General features: G+C 39.0%; 1 protein-coding gene across 1 annotated transcript in view; it reads left to right on the top strand.

The window, feature by feature from the left end:
• The window catches only part of AMMECR1 (Alport syndrome, mental retardation, midface hypoplasia and elliptocytosis chromosomal region gene 1), a 47,197-nt gene extending 23,491 nt beyond the window's left edge, over positions 1–23,706 (top strand). Inside the window, exons 4-7 of the mRNA XM_009706974.1 lie at positions 7,932–8,046; positions 16,525–16,615; positions 18,369–18,465; positions 23,592–23,706. Coding sequence (XP_009705276.1) covers positions 7,932–8,046; positions 16,525–16,615; positions 18,369–18,465; positions 23,592–23,706 — 418 coding nt within the window. The remainder of the gene's footprint in view (positions 1–7,931; positions 8,047–16,524; positions 16,616–18,368; positions 18,466–23,591) is intronic.
• Positions 23,707–23,960: the final 254 nt, after the last annotated feature.

The raw sequence follows: 23,960 nt of genomic DNA, 5'->3' as shown, positions 1-23,960 counted from the left end.
TGTCCTGTAAGTGCAGCCTTGCTGATATTAACCAATTAACAATCTCCACACTGCTAACGATTTCCACACTTCTTAGAAAGTTAAGGCCTTTTGGAGGACATACAGACAGCTTATATAGGCACTTCTGGCTGCCTAAAATAGAGAATTGTTGTCTTATGTAGTCAGTGAATGGAGATTGCCTTTTCTGATGAGCCTTTCTAAACACTAAATTTATGTACATGCTCCAAGTTGTCTTTTAAAGGAATGATATTCTTTTCAAAGCTAAAATAACTCTAAAATAGCGTATCAAAGTATTCCTTCTTCTGTTAAACTACATGTCTGAATCCAGACAGAGATTGGGAAGAGAGACTTTCTGGCATACTTCAGTTTTGTGGAGTTTAAAAAAAATTGATTGGAGAGCCAAAATGCCAGATCAATATTTTATTTCTCCCACCTGAAACACTGTTGCCATTACCCAATGCACTGTGCTAATAAAATAGACTCAGAGCATCAGAGAAGTATTTCTGTGCCAAATGTCAACAAGTCTGTATTTCTTTTTTTACCCTGTGACTGCCACTTAGCAACATAATGTGCAGGAAGTATAAATGTTGTTCTTTCCCTTTCTGTCTCCCAAATGTAAGGGAGGGTTCAGGAAAGACACGTCATTCACAGTTGTTTTGTTTCCTGGAAATTTTTTCAGTCTGACAAAAAATCCCCAAAAACCAATACAATATAAACAAATTCTTTTTCCTTGCATTCAAGTGATTTGATGATGCCTGTAAATCACTCCTTGAAATCTCCATTTCAGTTGGCAAAACTCTGCTGGTCATAAATAAAAGTTGTTAGAAGGGTGTCATGTGGGTTGTGTTAGGCTGGCTGATCTTTCATGCTGAAAGCTAGGAGAATTTTATTCATCATCGTTTCACTTTCAGAAGAAGAGCATGCTCTGCTCTGTCTTTCTGGCTTAAAAATTAATTGCATATCATGACTTGGAAGCTGCTAGTTTTTTCTAGTCTCTGCCAAACTGAGTTATGATAGCTGATTTTCATTAGGAGAATACTGGTGATCTGCTTAAGTGTTGCTTCATTTCTTCCTATTGAAGTTACTGAATGAAACAGTAAAAATTTTAACTAACTTCACTGATCAGTAACCCAGCAATGGAAAAAACAATAAATATTGACATTTTTTTTCTGAAACGCTGGCACCAAGTGTCTCTTGTTGCTGTCATCTCTCTCCTGTTATCTAAAATCCAGTGAATTTGCCACTCATTAATTTCAGGATGTTTTGAATTAACCAAAGAACAATGTCTAGGCACTCTGGGCTCAGTTTATTGACATAGGGCCATTTCTTTGTTACATGCATTTTCTAAGGTAATTCTGCTGAGCACATTTCGCTCCGTGAAAATGAAGAATCTCAGGGTTATACTTACTGAGCTAAATGAAAAGGGATTTTTCAAAGCAGATAGAATTTAAGTCCTTTGCCTACCATCTAAAAGTAGTGCCAGTGTACTCTTTATCAGAAGAGGGTAATAGTTTGTAAAATGAAATCTTTAGCCTATTTTTCATAATTATGATGATGATATTTGAAGAATTGTTTAGATGCCAAAAAATCGTGGTTTGGTTTAACTGTGTTCAGTATCAGAAACTGGTTAAGAGAAAATTGACTATAGCAGAGTGAACTGGAAAAGTAACGGGAAATTTATTTTTTAAAATTGGATTAATTTGATTAAATTTAATCAGTTCTATTTTGATTAATCCTCTGGAAGCTATGTTTCTGCATGGTAGGCTGAGCAGATTGTGAAAGAGGGGTTCTCACAAAAAGTAGATCTTTAGGAGTCAGGGATCTTGGATTCTATTCTTGATTCCGTCACACTCACTGTGCAAACCTCCTAAATTGCATGAGTCACTTGATGTCTCTGCCTCATTTACACTTCCTATAAAAGTGAGTATTACTTATATCATGCCTGGTGTTTGACAGTTTCCTTGGCATCTCCTTCCCCTTTGTCACGTTTAAGCCCCTAAAGTAATTTCCAGTAATGTACAAAATTGTATCCAATTTTGCCTAAACTCTCTGTCCAGTTTGGGTCTGTAGATATGACTGTCCCTAAAAAAGAGGTTTAGTGAGAAATTCCGTTGTTAATAATTGTCATTAAATAACAAACAATAAAATACTAAGAATTTAATACCTTCATTCATCTACACCTAAATCCTTCTTTACTATTTTTGATGTTTGTATGCTATCAAACTTATTTAAAGTATCCTTTAAATCACAAAGATTTCCAGGCACTTCTAAACTGAGTAATGTAGCTCCGTTACTATTTCTTCTTTCCCCAGTTTATGTCCTGCTGTTTGTTACTTATCTGCTGCATCACATTTAAGAGCCGTAGGTTCGTAAAAACTGAAGCTGATTTTTTAAAGTATTTTTATAGCCTACAGAAATCACAGGTGGACCACACAATGATGTATTGCGTTTTGGTTTACCTGCTCATACTATTATTTCAGATGATTCTGAGAGCTTCTCTGGTGGTATTTTACAAAAGCAAGTCCTAAGGAATAGTCTTAAGGATTATAAACCTTAATTTTATTTTTTGCTGAACCTCATGCTGTTTGTCATGGTAACTCAAAATACTTTGAACAATTTCCTTTTAAATATTTTCAGTGTCTTTAAAGTGTTCACAAGCTTTTCTGTATCCTAAATACAAGGAGGAGTGGTACGTGGAAAATGAAATTATTGAAAAATATTTCTGGGGAGCTTACGGCCAAATAAACTTCATTTGAGGAGAAGCTGAGATTTGTATAGCATGGCTCTGCTGAAGAAAAACTGATAGTTGAGTAACACTTTGTTGTGGTTTTTTCTTCACTGGCAATTACTTGATCTTAGTAGGACGCCCAAGACTTGTATAAATATGTAACTACAAAGGCGCTCTCTGTGTGTGCATGCATTTTGTGTCTAAAAATAGTTTTCTTTGAACAGCATTCAATTTTGACTTTGCCCGCTTCCCTTTGAACATGGAGCAAAACTCCATGTGGAAAACCTAATGTCCTTTTATTGGCCAGCAAGAATTCCCTTCCTTGGCACTGCTGCTTTTCAACTCTTCACCACCGCAGACTTCCATTTAGTCAGCAGCTATAGATGTACATTACTTCTGGGCATTAAGGAATAAACACAGATGCTTTGGGAAATGCTTTTAAAATTAGTAATTTTTTCTTTAAAAGTAGTTTTGAACTCTGCCTGATTTTTCCAACTTACTTTACTAATTATTTCCACTTATCCTTCCTTAATTCTAAACATTGTGGAGTTAATATTTTTTTAAACCTGGTATCTAATATGCCAGATTTTGTTCCGTAAGAATCCATTTGTCTTTCTAACGGAAGAATTAACAGAAGGATATAGCATTGAATAAGATTGCAAAATCACATTCTAATACTACAAAAATAATACTTCCATCAAATAAACAGAACAAAGTCTCCTCTACTGAGCCAGAATGCTGACACACAATTACATAGTGACTTTTCATTCTGAACAGCTCAGACCAGTAACAAGCTTTTGAGGAAAACAAGAGTATGTTATTTTATGCTTGCTTTGAATTGGTCACCAAGAGGCATACTAACATGACAAGGGAATTTACATACGGACAGCTTTGTATAGGGTATGAAGTGTATAATAAGTGCCAGACTGCTGCCTCTAGAAACCGATAATCTTTCTTCCCAGAACAGGAACAACAGAAGTAAAAACTCATGCAAGAGTTTTTATCCTTCTCGGTGCTGAGATCTGCTGACATCTCTGAGGGTGATGCCGGCTGTTAACCATTGAGAGCCTAGGTTTTGTGCACTGTGCGGAGCTGTCCTGGATACCATCCACTTGTTTTACTGACATCAGCAGAGCAGTCACTGGATGGGGATTTAGTCACCGCCCACAGAGAGAAAGTTTAGACTTAAGGATAATTGTGAAATTCTGAAGGGAAGCATCTCTAATGACATACGTCTCCTGCCAACCAAGCATTAAAATATGCAAAAATGAAAACAGTTAATCTGTGAAGAGATGATATGAAGCTGGTCTGCTCTTAGGTTTTCAAAAGGTATCTGGAACTTTAGAGTTTCAACCGTGGTAGTAATACCAGAATGATTGAGAGGATGACTGATACTGTAACCTTAATAGACAGCACTTAAAAAGTAAACGTTTCCCGGTTTTGCAGTAGTCTATGACACACCTAGATCAGACTCCTGAGGGCAGGGTCACTAAGTTTTACGCTAGTTCTTCTAAAACTGGCACCTGATACAATTGCTGGACTATTTTAGTTTCATGAATTTTGCATTAGCAGACAATATTTCATGCGTAGCTAACCAGTACGAACAAATGCTTCCTTGTTGGCATCTCCCTTCAGTAGGTTTTGTTCCAATTGCTGTTTGTTCATCAACACAAATTTCTCCAGGTAAATTTTGGTTCCACTTATGTAACAACAGAGACACAGCTGTTTTGAAAGAGGAGAACAAATTGTAATAAGGGGTCTGGAGATGGGGAGAGGAGGACTAGAACAGCAGCAATAGTCTGTATTGACCGGTCACGGCGGTGTCAGAGGCTGTTCCTCAAATCTCGGATCTGTTCTGCCGGATCTCTCGCTTCCCTTGGGCAGGATGAGTGCCTCTACGGGGGGGTGCACAGATGTGCAATTTTTCGCAGACTTACAGATAAAATAGCACCTAGCCATTCTGAAAGAACTGGGTATAGTTGAAAAGGTGCTATCATTTGATAAACAATATTTTGGTTCCCCTCAGGTAGGTAGGTGAAGCAAGGTATTTGTGCCATATTATTGAATAACGGCGTTAGCCAGCTAAGCCTGCGAAGGAGGAGTACGCAGTGTCTGCCGCCTTGCTCTGCTTTCCCTAGAACTGAACTGCTGGTTGCTGTATATGCCTGAGGCTTTTGTGCCCTTCTCCTTCCACTGCGTTCACATCAAGGTTTCATATTTCAGCTTTTTATCAATATTCAGATTTGTCGTAATTCACCCACCTTGTTTCAGATTATCATCTCGGCATTTGGGCAGGCTAGCTGAGCTGTGGCTTTTGTGTGTGCTGTATGATGTTTGTTTCTGTACAACTTAACGTATGTTAAATTAAGGATGGTTTCTCCTCTAGTAATGCTGGTGCAGCAGATCGTTAGTGAGTGGGAATTTGCCCAAGACTTGGACTGCTGACATTGTAGGGATCAGGCTTGCACCCATAGGAGACAACCTTGGCCTCAAAAAGTTGAAATTCACCAGTGCATTTTGGGAGCTTTAGGAAGGGGAATTGAAAGTTAGATTAACTCCTGGTATCAAGTTGTGCAAAAAAAAACCAGTAGCTTGTGTCCCACAGAGAGAAAAGTAACCAGTTATAAAGGTTTGGGGGAAAAAAAAAAAAAAAAAAAAAAAAAAAAAGTTTTTTGAAGGTTGTAAATTCTTAGAATATGGAAGATCTTTTGCATGGTAAGATTGTTGCATAAATTACGAAAAATGGGTTTAAACAAGTATGGGCAATATCCGTGCATGCAGTTGTTTCCCAAGATACTGGGATTTGTTGTTTAATGAAACAACGCTTGTCTGTCTGGGTGCTTTTCAGTAGTGTATTCAGATAGATTGGTTGTATGATAGAAGTACAGCATCCCCCAGGGAAATGAGAAATTTGCATATGTGCAAACCTGTAGTAGCAATGGATTTTAAGAGGACTGGGGTTTATGAACATAATTTTTTAGTTTTTAGTAAAAGGTGAGGTAAAATATTAAGTGTGCATGCATGCACTTATTAAATAAACCTGTGAAGAACTTTTAAGTGCAGAGATACCATCTCTAGCTCAAAACACTTAAGCTGTAACCAGCTGGATTCCTGGCGAGCATTCCACAGAAGCACTCCTGGATATTTACTGTGTTCTTGTATTCATCCATTTTGCTAACTGCTGTTGGTTTTCACTTAATACTAGACTAGATGGACTTGGTTTGAGCTGTCCCTTTTTTCAGAGTATCCTCCCTTTACGTATATATATATTCCCCCCGCCCCCGTGGAGGTATATGAAGGCTGGATTAGCTGTTTGTATTTTCATATGTGGCTATTCTGCTGTGGCTATATGAGTTGATCTGTGATGTTGCTCCAAAACTCCAGGCAATGGAGGATGGTAACTTTGCCTGGTTCCCAGCAGTTACAAAGCTAGCTTTGCAAATCCCATCAACAAAATCTTGGAGAATGCCATCTTGTGATACATCTTCAGTGAAAGTCATTAGTTAAATATGACAGATATTATGCTTTAAATCTCCTTAGTGTTCCCAGTTCTTCACAAGTGTACGTAGGCCTGGCTACCCTACATAGATGTCAACAGATTTATCTTGGCTAGTTACTGTCCCAACATCTTTTCACATCTATGGCAACTTTACCTGGGTTGCCTAGAATTACTCCTAAATAATGGGTAGCGTAGGCCCGCTATCTGTTACTTACTTAAATAATGAATTTGTCCTCGTAATGAAAAATCAAAATTTCTGACCTCTTTTGTAATGCAAAAATACCAAAGCTTGCAGAAGTGCTTCTAGTCTAAATTGCAATACTATGTTATTTTTTGTAATTGTAGCATGTCTGGGAAAAAAAACCTGCCTTCCCCCCACCCCAGAAAAATAAAGGTTCTATTTTAATTCTTCAGTGTGTGGTATTAATTCATGATGAGAAGGTATTTCTGGTTATACATAAAATCATTTCCTTCAGCTAAGCTTTACGTTTTTTTGCTTATGCATCTTTATTTGGTCTGCTTTAATAAAGTTATACTACTCTTTATATAAAATGGTGGTATCTGATGCAGAGACTTCAGCCATATTCTAAGTGCCATGGCTATAGTTACATCAGCTAATGGCAACCGCTGGCTGTATGCCAAGTAAAATGAGTAAGAGTGATGTAATTGCTAGATGAAACAGTGAGACACGTGAAGAACTTGGTAGTGTGTTAGTAAGTCTGTTAAGATTAAATTCTCTTTACTCATCCAAAAACTCAGTTAGCAGATCCCTGTTTTTGTTGGAGATGAGCATATTTGAATTCATACATGTCATATTTCAAACCTTAAGAGAATAAAAAATTATGAGATGCCATACTTCCTTTAACCTTCCCTTTTCCAATTTAACTGGTTCTTAACCAAGCTTATGCAAGTAGGTTTTTATAAATGTTCTTGTGGTACCGCTTGCCGTCCGTTAACCGCTTTGTTTTTCAAAGCGGGCTGGAATGTGCACAGATAGCTCCTCTCTGGATTGAATTTTACCCCCTTAGGTGTATGCTGGTCTGTAGAATGATGTGTCAGCCTGCCGACGAGCTTAGCTGCCAGCTTCCCTGTTGCTAATCGTTGCATCTGCTTTGCAGAACATCTTTGAGTCCTGTAGGTTTACCGGTCTGTAGAGCCCTTGGATGTTTTTTACCTTTTTATATTCACCTTTGCCAGTAATTTTTTGAGAATGTTCTGCTGCTTTGGATTTTTTTTTCACTGAATAATTAAGTTCCACAGTTTGATTACTGTATTACGTGTTTGATTACTGCAGGCTATAGAATTTCCCCCTCTGCTTTTTGTTGTCTAGTTTAATCTTTTTTGAAAGGGATTTACTAAATTACAAGTAGAAGAGTTATTGCTTTTGTAACTTTTCCCAAAAACTTTCTGCTGCTTCATTAGTAAGATTGTCACAGTAGCAAAATCAGCTCAGGAAGGAATGACCCTCAGAACACCGCCTGACTGGCCAGCCAAGAACTGAAACAAGTGTCTAAGGAAAAAGTTGGGAATGTTGGTCAGTCTGGTACACTGGCAACTGGATTATCATTTCATGATGGTCATCATTTCATGATGGTCATCAGGATTTTTTTTTTTTGTCCTTTATACTTTTCATTTGATTCATTAGATCCTTGAACATGTAAAAAAAAAAAAAAATCCTTTGAAATTCTGTTTTGTCTTCAACAGTGCCCTTAAAGATAGTCGTTTCCCCCCAATGACGAGGGATGAGCTGCCACGGCTTTTCTGCTCAGTGTCTCTACTCACTAACTTTGAAGATGTATGTGACTACATGGACTGGGAGGTAAGGATGTCAGATATCTTTTAAGAAAATTACTTTGATGCCATGAACATCTATAGAAGTCACACCATTTAAATTATCTGCATATATGTAGTGTAGTTGTCACTGTTTTGCACACATTGTTTTGTGTATAGATTCAAAAGATCCTTTTTGATAGAACTGTCATCACCTTAAAAGTCTGAGCCGTGAAAATGGAATAAAGTGTTCTTGCCCGCTTAGGCACGCAAAGTAAGACTGGTCTGCAGAGCTCTCTTCATGTCTGAGGCTCCATCAAGCAAGGTGGTGTCTGAGTGGTGGTGTCCCGAGACCTCTCTTGCAGCGTACGTAACACAGAAATGTGGTAGATCAGTCTGTTGATTCTGGAAAGAGGATGTTCCAGTATGAAAGTTAATAGTCTGATGTACGCTACTGGAAACAAGCACTGCCAAAAATTGCAATCCCCAAACAAGCTGCCTTACTCAGCTTGTGTGGAGTGAACCATTTGTCTTTCTCAGAACTTCCTTTGCTTTCAAAGTGAGTGGCCTGCACAAACCCCACACAGCCCTTACACAACGAGGCCAAGTGAATCATTGCTCTTCTTGTTCTTTGCTACTTATACATGGAGCTGAATCTATTTTAATTTTTAGGTTCTAGGAAACCTGCATGCATTCTCTTGGAACAGCAGCATAAAAGAGATCAAGAAGCAAATGCTGCTCTTAGAATTATTTCTGGGAAGGTATACTGAAGGAAGTGTTATTCTGTATTCTTCTGCTTTTTCCCAAATGATTTGATGTTGGACACTTGCAAAAACCAAGTTACTGGACTCAAGATGAAGTTCTCATCTCAGTCAGTATGACTGTTGTGTTGCTCTTTGAGTCTGTATTTGAGTGGACATAAAACAATTCTGGAATTGTCATATATGACAGTGGACATGTCATAATGCCAGAGACACCACACAAGTTACAGTATTTCCTTTTGATAATGACTTAGCCTTCCTAAACGTTTAGGATTTCTTAAGAGAAAAAGAGGCTTTCTGTTGCATTCACATATAACAAATATATACTGAATAGAAAGATCATTTGCTGTTAAAATGGTAAGAGGCCCTGCTCTATCAGAACGGTGGTATCCAGCAGTAACCTCAGCGTTATGAATTTTACAGTAGCTGAAAATCTAATAAAAATGTGTTTCCTGTTCAACAAGGGCTTCTTACCTTCTGATATGTGATTCTGAATGATATGAGTGTAGGTTTCCTTTGGGGTTTATCAGCATTTTCACAATAATCAGAATTATTCATTTTTTATATAATGTCAGACCAAAAATAAATCTTAGCTGAAACTCTGTGTGCATTCTCAACAAGAAGCTTTTTTCAGAGTAGTTGTTTGCCTTGTCACTGAGCCTTTACAGCTCATTAAACAATATTCTCAAGTAATCAAAACTGTAGTGACTTTTAATACTCAACCAAGCTAGAAGTCAAAATTAAAACGGCTATAAGTTTTCTGCTTTACTGGGTTGACTTCTGGTAGTAACAATTGTGATGTTTTCAATTTAATTTCATTTATTATAATTTATTAAAATCAGACTATGAATAGACTCAGAAAGTATCTATTTAAAAGTGTGAAGTGCATAATGAAATAGCATTTAGCTGCTTCTATGTGGTAGTCTGTAAATATTATTAGAGGCTGTTTTATTCTCTCAATAATAAACTTCTAAGATAACTAAAATATTCATCCTTAAAGAAAAGCTTAAACCAAAGCCTGAGTTCAAAAATCCATTCTCCCTTGGAAAGACTGGTTTTAACTTTGTTCCTTGGGGGACTTCTAATTCATAAGTTTAATATTTGTATGAAACAAAGGAGGCTTTTACTTTCTATGTCCTTTCTGTATCGTGTTGCAGAATCCTTGAGACTTCAACAACAGTGTAAGGAAGCTTGGTGCAGAACTGGAGGTTTTCTCAGTTCTGATTGAATTTATGGATTCTCACGATTCTTCTAATTGGAAAGCCCTGACTTAGAGGGAAGAATAGGGGGTCAAAAATGTAATAGTCCTTGTGATATACATTTACTCAGTTACTCTCTCCTATTTCATTTAAGGCTTTTTAATGATAGATTTTTAAAACCTTTAGCAAATTCCTAGGAATTCTAAGAAATGGTCATGAAGTAGGTTCCATTATATGGGGTTTTTTTTCTTTTTCCCTATAAGTTAAACGTGATTCTATCATACATAGTTGTGGATGATCCACAAGCTTTCCAGGCAAAAGGAGCAGGAGGGTTTGTGTATAACTGTGAGACAGACAAAATTTGTAATTGTTAGTCCTTAAAAGAATGATTCGTCGCTGTTTGTGCCCCTGTCAGTGAGAGAGGTTATGTCATCCATGCTGCTTTTAAGGGAGCTGCGGTTATGCAATATGAATGGCAAAAGGACATTTCAGGGTATCTAGAGTATGACGTAGAGAGATTCTGCATCTTTTGTCTCGTATAATGCTAAGATCATCCTGAAAAACACCAGCCTGGTTAGGAGACCTTACTTCTGTAGGGATGCTCTTGTGGGAGGCAATTCAGCAATTTGCTGACAGCGGTCACAATATTTCAAAATTGCCAATTCAGACAACTCACAGTGCTCTGGTGGCTTAGAGACAAGATGATCTGAAGACGTGGCTCAGGAATGTCTCCTATATCCTGACGCAGAGTGATAGATCTTCTTTCCTCTGATTGATGAATTGTCTTCCCAAACTAAATGAATATTTCAGTTGTAAAAAGCAGTATGAGATCCTTTTGCAGCAGAAACTTCAACCAAGTAAACAGGAGATATGAGCGAATTGACTGCTGTTAGCTCCCATATATTTTTTCAAATTGCTGCCATTTTTGCCTGTTAGAAAAGTAACTGGGAGAAAGTACAAGCCTTTAAAGGACGGCTTCAGTGCCATGGTTCACGAGGATGCTTCCTAAAATATCATTTAGCGTTCTTACTTACATGTGACTTTATGTGAATTGCAGTGCACTTTCGTAGTTGAACAGATGTAGGGCTTTGAAATGAACACTGGGAGGGCACGAACTGTTTCTTCATTTCTGCTAGACAGAACCCATGAAATATTCCCGTGGTCCAGTTGCTGCTGGGGTGGAGTTCCACAGCCTTTCCATCTCAAATGGGCAACATAAGAAACTCTAAAACATGTTTCTTTTTTTGATAGTACTGCTCTTTTACTAAAGATCAGATATCAAAGCACTATGTAGGAGACAAGTCACAAAGACCAATTATTTTTAAACCCATTTGATACTGATAGCAGTCATTCCTTCCCTGCGTAACCTCAGCTTTATCCATATTTCCATTCTCCTTGAGCTCATTTTTTTGATCTGTCCTTCTACCAAGTCTTCTCTTTCCTGCACAAATTTGAATTCCTGCTTCAGGATGCCTCCAATTTTACTCTTGATTCTTAATGCAGATACCCTTGCATCTCATGTTGCAGCGGGAGCTGTGTGTGTAGTTGGCAGCACCCCAAAAGAAGGAATGTAGAAGAGTTTGAATAGATTGGTGTGAGGTGTCATGGCTTTTGGGTCCTTTAGAAAGAACTTCTGTTTGGTTTGTGAAGCTTCTAAGTCTGCAATTTAGGCAAATAAGCCCGGACTCAGAAGGTCCTGGGAGTGGATTCAGATCCCAGAAAGGACATATCTAAGGTGGCATCGTGGTGTAGGTCTTGCAGTTCCAGCTTTGGTACAACAGGCTCTGCCTCCTCCAGAGGGTATGGCTGCGAGGTGCATTACAATGGCAAATGATTTAATGTATCCCCTGTATGCTTTTTTTTTTTTTCCTAGAAATACAGAAGAGAAAAGCAAAGTGCCTCTACTCATTCCCTCTCCATTTCATGTTATAGCAAATGAACACCTTTTTAATTTATTTTCTCATTAATTTAATTAAGAATCTGAGAGGGAGGTTTGCTAGAAGGTAAAGCCTGTGTTGCCAATTCAGACTGTCTCATTTTTTTTTTATTAAAACATCATAAAACATTATGATTGTATGTAATTATAAGAAGAAACTTTTTGGAAAACATTATTGTAATTCCAATAGGATAATAAATAACTAGAATTGACCAGCGACTCTTCCTCAAAATACCTTGAAAGAGATCTTTGCCCTGAAGTTGCTGTTCTTCAGTTAAGTAAAATCCGCGGAACGGTACAGACTTGCTGTGTTGATACAAAAGGCCTTTAGCCGGTGTGCACTGGTTTAAAGATTAGCTTAAGTAATTGTAGCCACTCACATTGACTGAAAGGTGGCTTTTCATTGTTGACAAAGTTGGTACCTTTAAGAGTTGTGGAAATTCTTTCCTTCCTGCAAGAGCAGCGGCACCAGCAACTCTGGCAACTTATTATTACTTAGAACAGAGAAGAAAGAGACTTGATCTCCATATTTTATTCTCTTTGGACGATATTCACTGATTCCATGTACGTAAATGAATGATTCATTAAAAACAGAATGCTTGTCATGAAGTAGAGAGCGTATCTCCTGAGTAGTCTTTTGCCTCCATTGTTAAACAGAATGTAATATTTAAGCCCTACTAAAGATGATCAGAAAGAAGTCAGCATATTTGCTACAAATGTGGGGCTACAAAGGTGTAGAATTCCACTAATAAAAAATGGGGTCAGCTTCTAATAAGTAGCAATAGTCACTTAATCTGAAGCGTTCCGCTTCCAGACACGTTTGTATACAGCAATTTGATAGTACTAGTTAGGTGAATAAAGGGGAAAGTTACTAGGTTATGTGGGATCATAAGGAACGCTGTACAAGTTACAGGGCCAGCTTTTTTGTTTGAAACTGTTAATAGCTTGCCGGCGTTCAGAGAGTGAGCTGGCAAACCGTGAGTCAGTAGAAGGATTAGCCGTAACCCAGGACAGCCTGATCTGGTTCATCCTGTGGTTACGTGAATGCTTGTACCGGTGGCACCGCGAGGCGGGCAAGCGGAGTTTGTCGCAGTTTCACCGGCGTGCTGGCAGGCAGGGCTGGACGTCGAGCCGTGTTTCTAGTCGGGAGTGGAGGAGAACAGCAAACAGTGGACTTCAGGAACAGGCAGACGCTTGTGTCTGACACCAAGGAGGTGTTGCACTGCTCCAGCTCTGGGGTTTTCCATCGGGATTCTTTGTAACAGATTATTTGTTACGTGCTTTAATGTCTTTCTGAAAAAATGTTTACAATTAATTAATTGTAAGCTAATTAGTGATAATTGCATGCACAGATTTCAGTGCAGAGGATAAAACTGAATGGAATGATTATTTGATGATAATTTACTCCACAGTGAACTAGAAGCTTAAATTTCAGCAAGGCTTGACGTTTTAGCTCTTTATCCAAATTCCACGTTGATAGCCTAACGAGAATAATGTTCCTGCTTCCTCTCAGTATGGTTGGAGAGCCTGTACAAGAGGAACGGATTTGTGAACTATGTTTGGAAATTTGAGTCAGAACAGGCAAACACGAGAGTTGCTTGGACTGCGGTTTCGGGGTGGGTTTTGGAACAGTTTTCTCTTAGCCCAGCTGTGAGGGGCGGGGTATTATGGGCGATAATCTAGCAAGTGCCAGAAGCACTTGGCAAAACAATAAATGTGGCATCTGCGTGTTTTCCCCCATTCCGAGGTCTATGTGAAATGGATACGCATGTGTATAAATACACAACAAAGTGTATCTGAAGTTCTGTTGAGGTTGCTTCAGGAGTAAAATAAAAAACGTAGTTTAACGCAATCCTTTGATTTAGTGAAAGGTCTGTTTTTTAGTTAATATTGTCACTGGACCTAGTTCTAGGTAGCCTCTGGCCACTTATACAATGGGCTGAAGAGTTTATATCCACAAATATCGGACACAGAGTATACAGTACTTCATGCTTTAAAACCCTACAGAAATATTTCTATTGGAGGAGATTGGTTTGTTGCCTTTCTAAGTCACTCTCCTTATCTCACTTTCCTCTCCCGACAGCAACAGTCTAAATAGATTCCTGTCCGTTTGGGAGGCTGAGATGGCAATTGCGTGGTCTTTGTGCAGCTCAGAAGGATTCCTGTATGTAGCCATTTCCCTAATAAATGGTAATAGATGAGGCAGAACTTAAACTTCATCTGCAGAAGAGGATTGTTTGGTTTCTTTTTCTGAACTGCACAGACAGATGTTATTCTACAAAAACTTGCCCATTGTGTATCAGTATTTTTAGTTTGAGAAGCATGCCATAGCTTTATATAAAGCTCTGTGCTGAGCCTGGTAGGCAAGCGACTTACAGTCCCGTTAATGCCTTCCAAACATGGACCTACCCCTTATCTCTCATCTTAGAGAGGAATATTTTGGGAAATTTTGCAGAAGTTTTCATCAATGGAGGAACACTGGTCTCTTGAGGAAGTCAAAATAAATTCCTAACTGTGCCCATGCCAGTCTTGGCAAGGATCATTCTTATTTTGCTTGTGTGTGGCTTCCATTTATTTAACTCGGGCCTGGTTTTGATTAACTGGAGCTGAACATTGAAAAGCCATTTGTACGGGACTAAAAGTCCTGCTTAGCTACACGGTTGGAATTCATGCTTCACAGAACGCTATGAAATTTTCTCAACCAGAGGAACTGCGGGTGCAATTGTGTTGTCTTATTCATTTTGCTCTACATCTTTTTCTTCCACAGACGTGGGCCTAAAGTCCATTAAAATGGTTAATGGGAAACATCCAGGGCAGTGCAATTACCGGCTGCTTGAACGTTGCCTCGTACTTAATACATCACTAGTGCTTCTGGTTAGTTTCTCATGAATGCTACGTGATCGCTGTTAGGCAAAGCAGTTGTATAGAATTTAGAATCTAATATTCTGCAGGATTTGAAGGTGTGCAAAACCTGAAAATATTTGGTGTTAGTGCTTAGGCAATTGAATATAGACAGTTACAAAATCACCAGCTGCAAAAACTTGTTCTTGGAATAAACTTGGTAGGCTCATTTCAGCTTCTAATGCTGTTTCATCTTACTTTCAGGTCCTTTGGGTTCATAATTACATCATCTGACTGTACAGATTTGATCTCTGTAGTGATTATATATCCATGTTATGAAAGTTAGGAGTATTTGGTAATGAAATTTCACATTAAAATTTGCAGTGAATTAAATTCTTAGTCTCAAAAGTAATTTTTCCTATTTAAGAAATGTTACGTTCATGGGGGAAAACTGTTGAGGCCGTGGCCAACCACAAGAGAGACTCTTCCTCCCGTTTCCCTATGCTTATATCATATTATAAACAGTAAAAAATAAAGTCTTAATATAAGCAAATAAATTGAACAAGTGGTAGAGCTTTGTAAATATTCCTTATTTGGTTTTTGACTGCAAGAGAGACTCTTCCTCCCGTTTCCCTATGCTTATATCATATTATAAAGAGTAAAAAAATAAAGTCTTAATATAAGCAAATAAATTGAACAAGTGATAGAGCTTTGTAAATATTCCTTATTGGGTTTTGACTGTCATGCAGTTACAGTAAAATAGGTTGTCACGGGAAAAACTGTTAAATCATTTTTTGATTAATTTTGTGTCCAAAAATAAGTGCCATACCAAACGACATGATACCCTTATAAACGTAAGCTATTCATTTCCACATATGGTGTTGGGAACTTTGGATTTAAATGGAAATAACATCTTAGTTGTTGGGCATGCAAATAAAAATGTCCGTCTACTAACGCTTTGTGTTTATGCACAGAACTCAAAGGCAACTGAAAGCTTCCTGGCAATGAAGTTATCTTTTATGGCATGCCTGATCCAAGTGCAGGTCCTCTCAAGAGAATTACTGTACCTTGAAAACAGGGGTGCTTAAACAATGCCCTCAAAAGGTGCCTAGCCTCATTTTATTTTTTTTTAAATTTTTTTTTTTTTAGGCAGTTCAACTTTATATACATCTGACTCCTTGGTATTAGTAATTTTGGTTTCCATTTGACGTTTTGTCATATTAGAATACGTAGTAGCATGGAAATAGGAGTTTGAAGCTGAATGCTTTGGAATGTCTCCTTTTCCTTATCATACGTTAGCAGAAAATTTGAAGGCTCCAGGCTCGAGTTCGTAGTGTGACAAATCTTTCACTGTTCAGTTGTTACTTTGAACAAAATTAATGCTCTTAATTGCAGCATCGTTAGAATTGCTAGCTGTTTGGTTGCCAGCAGATTGTATCTGGTGGCAAGGTGAGTTTATTGGCAACAACATTGCTGACAGTGTCAGAGGGAGACAGTAAACCCAGAGACAGAACTGGTTTTGCATCTCTGCATCAGCTGCCTTTCCGTCCGACCAGAAACGAAACTCCGTGGTGGGGAGCTGAGGAGCGTATTTGTGCTGCTACGGACCTTGCAAGGCTTTAAGTGAACACCTTTCAAAAAGCTTACATTCACTTCGGTACCACCTCTTGAAACTCTTTGCAAAATGGTATTGACCGCGGAAAGGTTCACATTTTGGGTTTTATCATGTTAGAAATCTCTTGTATCTTTTTTTCTTTTAATGTACTAATAAAGCTGCCAATCTCTTGCAGGTGGGTGTACATGGCATTAGAATAGAGTTCATCAATGAAAAAGGATCAAAACGCACCGCCACCTACTTACCGGAGGTTGCAAAGGAGCAAGGTCATTGTTGCACTTTATTTCATATGATCTGGTGAAGAATTTAAACATACATGTAAATCTAAAATGCAATATTTGACCTTGCACTGATGTCAGATGATGGAGCAATATTTAATTGTAAGAAGACTCTTATATAAAATGCCAATTACATGCCTGTATCAGTCCCTTACAGGGATTCAGTAAACTGTAGCTGTTTTTTAAACAAGTCATAAATGTAGTGTAGCTGTAGGAAAATAAAGTATGGAGGGGTGGTACAGTGCTGTCAACCACCTTTACAGTTGTTAAAAGCTGTCAATTTTCGTATAGTTGTTATGCTGTGATATTAGTGAAATGCAAATCTAGTAAGTGATGGGATGTCTGGGCAATTATCTTAACAGCTGATTTATTCCTAAATTTGCAATGATCAAGTCGTTTTTTTCAATTGGGTACTTTCTCCTAGTACTTAATTCCATTTATAATCACTGGCTTCCTCGGTTTTTTGCTGGATGGAAGGGAATTGCTTCCAATATGAAAGTCCAAAATAATGTTATTAAAGTCCTTTTTAATAGAGGCACAGACTTAATGTTTGTGAATTAAAAAAACTAGAGTGGATTTTGTTGAACGGTAATCTTTGGGACTGAGCAACTGACTATGGCTGCTCACTATGCCATGGGTTGGGTTTTTTCCACAGGGTGTCTCAATCTTTTACATTTGGTGTGGCTGCTTCCCCCCCCTCCCCTTCTTTTTTATGTTGGAGTTGGTCTGCTAAGGAATAGAATGAAACCGTTACTGAGGATCATCTTTAATTGATAATTCTGTTTCCAAATAGTCACTTAGAAGTTTAGAGGCTTTCCAAGACAATTCTTTTGCTTTTGTACTCTGAGGTACTTCTAGAGAAGGGTTTTTTGTTGAGACCTTTGGTGATCACCTAACAAGCTTTTTTTAAAATTTGGGAATTGGGGGGTGGGGGTGTTTACATTTCTAAATAATTCTAGACTGTGCATTGCCATCTGACTCTCTAAAGTACCCAAAACTACCCATTTGTATTTTTTTTTACGTACCCAAAACTAACTTTTTTTTAAAATGTAACAATGTGACTAATCTAATTGCATCTTTTGGAAATAACATGTCTAACAGCTACTTAAAATATTAGGCTTTCTTAAATCAATAAATAGGAGTTTTGAATAGTGTGAAGATTTTATTGAGAACAATAATGAATCTGTATTTTTAATACATCACTTTTTTAATTAGCCACCTGTATTACAATATAGTAGTTCTGAAATTAGAAATATCACTGTAAAGTTAAGTGATACTTATGGGGGTGTCTAATCTCTGAAGTGCTCTGCACATGTTCAGCTAATAATTCTTTTCAGTTTTATTTTATACAGAAATTTAATTTCTCATACTGTCATAGCCATTTATAATATATAAAGTGACGGTGATACATGATCATACCTGAACATTTCAGAAAAGTTTAATTTTATATCTCGCCCCCAATCTAGGATACCTGGATAAAGTGGGTCCGCTTTTGAAATATTTCAACTATGAGATAAAAATAGATGTTGTTTGTAGAGTGGACGTTGTGTGTAAAGAAATCCTATACATTGTATTTCCTTCAACTGTTTTTAAGTAGGGAAGAATGATCTATGTTCTATGATACAGAACTTCAGCGGAGCACTTCCAGTATCAATAACACTACATACTGTACTGTGTCTTTGCAACATCTATTCTTATTGCTGTATTTCTCACTAATTTTTACTACTTTAAAATTCAACAGGATGGGACCACATTCAAACCATAGATTCCTTATTGAGGAAAGGAGGCTACAAAGCTCCGATTACTAATGAATTCAGGAAAACAATAAAGCTAACCAGGTATGGATCATGGGAATACTACAGATAAGTCCTGGTTTTGTAATTACTGTGATGTGTTCATTCCTGGTAAGTGCTGATTTCAGATGTTAACAGTAAGCTTTCCTGTATGTATTATTAATGATTTCTTTCTTTTCACAATAGCAGTACGGCCCTTTGAGACTACTGATGCCTTGCGTAGGGATTAGTGGCACTAAGCAAGAAAGAAAAGGCTGTTGTTAAATATCAGGGTACCTGCATATTTTGTTTCATAACTCTGAAAAATCTTAGCAGCGTATTAGCTCTTGCTTTTTACAGCGCGTTCCTTGGCCGTAAGGGCTGTCGCGGGGCTGTCGCTAACCAGGATTCCTTGCCGTTGTCAGTTTGTGTGTGAGCAGATGGTGCGCCGCGGGGCTGCTGCTGTGAAGGCATGGAGGCCCCTCGGCACCAGGAATTGTTCGATTTGCGAAGCAAGCGTTGGGTCTTTTTTATCCCCTGTGGAGGATGGGTTTCCCTTGTCTTGCCAGGTGTTAGGTATGCAAACTAGGTAGCTGATTTGCCAGTCAGGGTGCTAGTTAAACTATGTCAGGGTATTCTCAGGAGTGAAGGCATGAATTCAGTATTTTATTTCATACTCTCGCACGCTAGTGTGTTTTGATTTTGCTAATTTAATAAAACGTGTTCTTGAGAGCTTCTTAGTGGGTGGGAACCAAAATATTTTGCAATTAGCATCAGATATTCTGCCCAAAATATTGTAGTTACATGGTGAAGGGTGGAGGAGTAAATGTGTATAAGAACGCCTCTAAAACTATATATTTTTATAAGCTTGCAGTATAAAATGACTGCTAAACCCTAGCTATCTAGTCCATGCTTGGAGAAATAAGAACTTTTAAAATCTTATGTCATAAGGAAGTTTTGGCTGTTCATCCTCTTCAGGGAGGCCACACTCAACATACTATTAATACAAATAACAAAGTTAGAATCCTATGTCCAAAACTCTTCCCTTTCCTGTCTTTTATCAGCTTTTAGAGACTGATAGGGTCACAAGATCAGTCCTAAAAATGTTGGGTATACTAGTCTTGTTTCTGCATCCGGATTTCCTTGGAAGTTCTTTCCTCCGCAGTGCAGCTAGGTGTAAGCCAGACTTGACTTCCTTGTCCATAACTAAAACCCAATCCTTTCATTTCAGACATTTGAAAATACTTGGATTCTCCTGATTGTTTATGCATTTTTATAGGACAAAGACCTGAGATTTTGGTTCTTTTCAGCTTCCACGTTTGTCATCTTCATCTACAAATCTTACTGTTAGTTAGCAGTAGTATATGTTTACACTAGACAGAAGGCAAAGTATTTCTTAGAAAAAGAAATATTTTAGTATTAGAGGAATTGTTCAGTGATCTTGGGGATGAAGAATAAAGACTTTGTGTCCCAATGACTGTTCAGAATTCTGGATTCTTGTAGGAACTTGACTACTGTGGAGTAGTTGTGACTAAGGAAAACATGCTATTCTGAAGGTTAAATGAGGGAGGAAGGATTTACAGAATCCAGCTAAATTTCCAAATGCAGAACCCCAGTCTCCTTTTAATTTATTTCGACTTGTATTTCGACAATGTATACCTTGTTATCTTCTGTTCAGAAAGAATATATGGAGGTAGCTGAGGGTAAGAGTAACAGTGCTATAGTTCTTAAATGACAATTTGTGTACACCTCAATGAATAAGGAATATATTTTTCCAAGAAACAAAAAATCTGTATAACACACATTTTCTTCCAGCTACATGATTTTGTTTGGAGCAGTGGCATGTGCGCACAGAACAAAACAAACAAAAAAAACTCCAAAAAACCCAGCTACACCACCACCACCCTCCCCCTCGGGGAAAAAAAAAACCAACAAACAAAACCCCAACACCAAAACCCCAAGTTTAGTGTATTTAAGTTCACAACATCCAAACTGCTAGCAAAATCACTGCCCTGGTAAGTGAAATAAACAAAACATAATTTTTAATGTTCAGAATAAATTTTTTTGTTTGTTTGGCTTTTTAACTTGCTTCAAAACTCAGCTTCTGCTGGCATATTATGAACAGTAGTATTAAAATAGTAACCATTTCCCAGCATCAGGCAACCTTTTTTAGTGCTTCATTTTAGTAACTTCTTGTCATACAGTAAAACTTCTATTGGAGGAGTGGAATAAGTGCTTTTAATTTCTTTTTCAAGTCTCTGACTTAAAATAAATGTCCTGTGTGTGACTGAAGCTTTAAGCTTTAGTCTATTGCTAACTATCTTCACTTCAAGTTAATACCCAGTAGTTCTGGCCATGGTTTGAAGAAGAGAACTAAAAACCAGCGGAGCTGAAAGCAGCGTACCAATTTTAGGGGTCTAGAACGCGTAAGGACAGTAACGGCATTTTCTCTTCCATCTGCTCAGATGAGCAGATGCCACTCTGGTCAGGCCGCCTTTGGCCTGCTTTGACCCACTTACAACCAACTTCATTAACTGCCAAGCCTACGGTTTAGTTTCATAGTGGCAGAGGATTTCATTCGCAGACGAGCTTACTCGTCGAGTGCAGAGTGCCGCGTACCATTCACATCAGTTCAAGAAAAGCTGCAGCTAAGCTCTCGGCAAGGACCAGCGGCCATTCGTTAAAGGAGTACATCATTAACAAAGTGTTGCATCAAGTAAGCGTGGTCACCTTTGGGTGCTCTGAAACACGTCCGCTGATGCAAAAAGCTGCAAGTATAAGATGTTCTGCTCTGTTCCTTTGGCAAAGAAGCATCAGAAGCAAATGTGTTTGCCACCTTAATTGCTGCAGTTGGTAATTCCGCAGTAGTTTAAACTTTTGCGTTGGGTTGTGAGTGCAAGTGGTTGAGCCATCTGTTGTGTCTTTTTCAGACCTAAAAGAGGAGAGAACAACCAGAGCAATTCCAGAAGAAAAATATGATAGAAAGGAGAGGTGGCAATATTTTAAATCAGTGTAGCTGGATTCACCAAGCCTCATCTGTCAGATCTCTTACGCAAGGTCTTTCAAAGTGAAATTTGTGGAAATGTGAAATAGTGTTGGTTTTGTGTAGATTTTACACCTCTCCAGATAAGTGTAAATGTGGCAATATGTTTCTTCTTGTCAAACAATGATGATGCAAGTATATCCAAAATATTTGTTGTCAGGGCCTGGACTCTGCTTTTAGTTACATTTAGCTGGCTGATGTTATGGTGGGACCTCTCTCTGCTATTTTTCAACGATCTTGAGAGTCTGGAGAGGTCCCAGTCAACTGGAAGCTGGCAAATGTCCCATTTTTCAAGAGGGGTAAGGAGGAAGACCCTGGTAATTATAGGCCTGTCAGTCTCACTTCAGTGCCTGGTAAAATTAGGGAGGTGGTTATTCTGGGAGCTATTGAAAAACCATTTGAGAGAGAACACAGTCATTGATCATAGCCAGCACAGGTTGACGAGGGGAAAGTCCTGCTTAACCAGCTTAATTTCCTTTTATGCCAAGGTCACCCACCTAGTTGACCAACAGAAGGCAGTAGATGTGGGTTGTTTGGTTTTTCATTTTAGCGATGCTTTTGATGCTGTCTCTCACAGTTTCCTTCTGGACAAAATGTCCAGCATGCAGCTAGACAAGTCCGTAATATGTTGTGTGAGCAATCGGCTGATGCATCAGGCTCGACGAGTTATAGTAAATGAGGTTACATCAGGCTGCTGGCTGGTCATCAGTGGGGTTCCCCAGGGCCCAATTTTAGGGCCAGTGCTCTTTAATGTTTTCATAAATGACCTGGACGCAGGAGTCAAACATACATGAAGTTTGCCAATGGTATTAAACTAGGAGGAGCTATGGACTCCCTCCAGGGTGGACAGGCCTTACAGAGAGATCTGGGTAGACTGGAGAGCTGGGCAATCACCAACCACATGAAATTTAACAAGACCAAGTGCAAGATTCTCCACCTGGGACCGTGTAATCCTGGTTATACATACAAATTCGGGGATGAGAGGCTGAAGAGCAGCCCTGCAGGAAGGGATCTGGGGGTTTAGGTTGATGGGAAGTTGAATATGAGTCAGCAGCATCCCCTGGCAGCCAGAAGGGCCAACCGTGTCCTGGGGGGCATCAAGCCCATAGTCAAGGGAGGTGGTTGTCCCACTCTACACCGCACTGCTGCGGCCCCACCTCAAGTCCCATGTGCAGTTTTGGGCACCTCAATATAAGGACATCAGACCGTGAGAGTGTGTCCAGAGGACGGTGACCAAGACGGCAAAAGGCCTTGAAGGCAAGACTAATGAGGAGCAGCTGAGGTCACTTGGTTTGTTCAGCTTGGAGAAGAGAAGGCTGAGGCGTGACCTCATCGCTGAGGGGTGATCTCATCGCAGTCTACAACTTCCTCAAGGGGGGCAGCGGATGGGCAGATGCTGATCTCCTCTCTGGTGAGCAGTGATAGGACATGAGGGAATGGAATGAAGCTGCATCAGAGGAAGTTCAGATGGGACATTAGGAAAAGGTTCTTCACTGAGAGGATGGTCGGCCTGGAGCAGGCTCTGTGGGAAAGTGGTCACAGCACCAAGCCTGTCAGAGTTCCAGGAGCGTCTGGACAACGCTCTTAGTCATATGGTTTAGTTTAGGTAGTCCTGCGAGGAGCAGGGAGTTGGACTTGATGATCCTTATGGGTCCCTTCCAACTTGAGATATTCCATGATTCTAGTCTAAAAAGAATGTAACTCCATTTAATGTAGCTGGGATTATTTTAAAGGCAAAATTTGGCAGACAATTGATACTGATTGTTTAAAAACAGCCCAAAAATCTGTAGTGCTTGTTTACAGTTTTTCTCCTAGGTTTTATGTAGAGTTGGCTGAAGATATGGGACATTCTCAATAAATCCTCATGAGTTTCTGTTCCCTCTACTTTGAGCAACATAGTAGGCAACAATTTTGAACAGTTCTGTTTGCTTAAAATTGTATTTCATAAGCTCTTATGTTGTGATTTGTCATGTGATTCAAGAATGACCCTGACAACCGTGGCGGTTCGCTCCCTGCCCTTGTGCAACTGAAATCAGTCTTATTGCTAACAGCGCGGTCACCATTAAACATACCACTCGTGCAGTATTTGTAGTGCGACTTCCAGCTTCCTGGTAACACTTCTTGAATTTCCTTCTTTGCTCTTTTCTAGGTACCGCAGTGAGAAGATGACGATGAGCTACACAGAGTACCTTGCCCATCGTCAGCATCATCACTTCCAAAATGGTATTGGGCACCCCCTTCCACCATACAACCATTATTCCTGACACTGAGCCGCATGACCAGTCACTGGACCTCTCTGCAGACCTCTTCCCAGGAGACCCTGCCCCTTCTTGGTCTAGCTATCTCTATTACTGTACCATTTTATGATGATAGTTTCCGTTGCCGTGTTGAGGCTTCTTAGTTGGTCAAGCTCATCATGGCAACGGGAGGGAAAACCGCATTACTACAAAGATCCCATACTTTTTTTATTATTGAGTCACTGCAGATTTTTTTGCAGCATATATAGCCCTTGGGTTTT

Source organism: Cariama cristata, unplaced genomic scaffold (genome assembly GCF_000690535.1).
Source record: "Cariama cristata isolate BGI_N322 unplaced genomic scaffold, ASM69053v1 scaffold4799, whole genome shotgun sequence".
Taxonomy (NCBI): Eukaryota; Metazoa; Chordata; class Aves; order Cariamiformes; family Cariamidae; genus Cariama; species Cariama cristata.
Note: the sequence above shows the minus strand (reverse complement) of the source record. Positions and strands in the feature narration are given on the sequence as shown.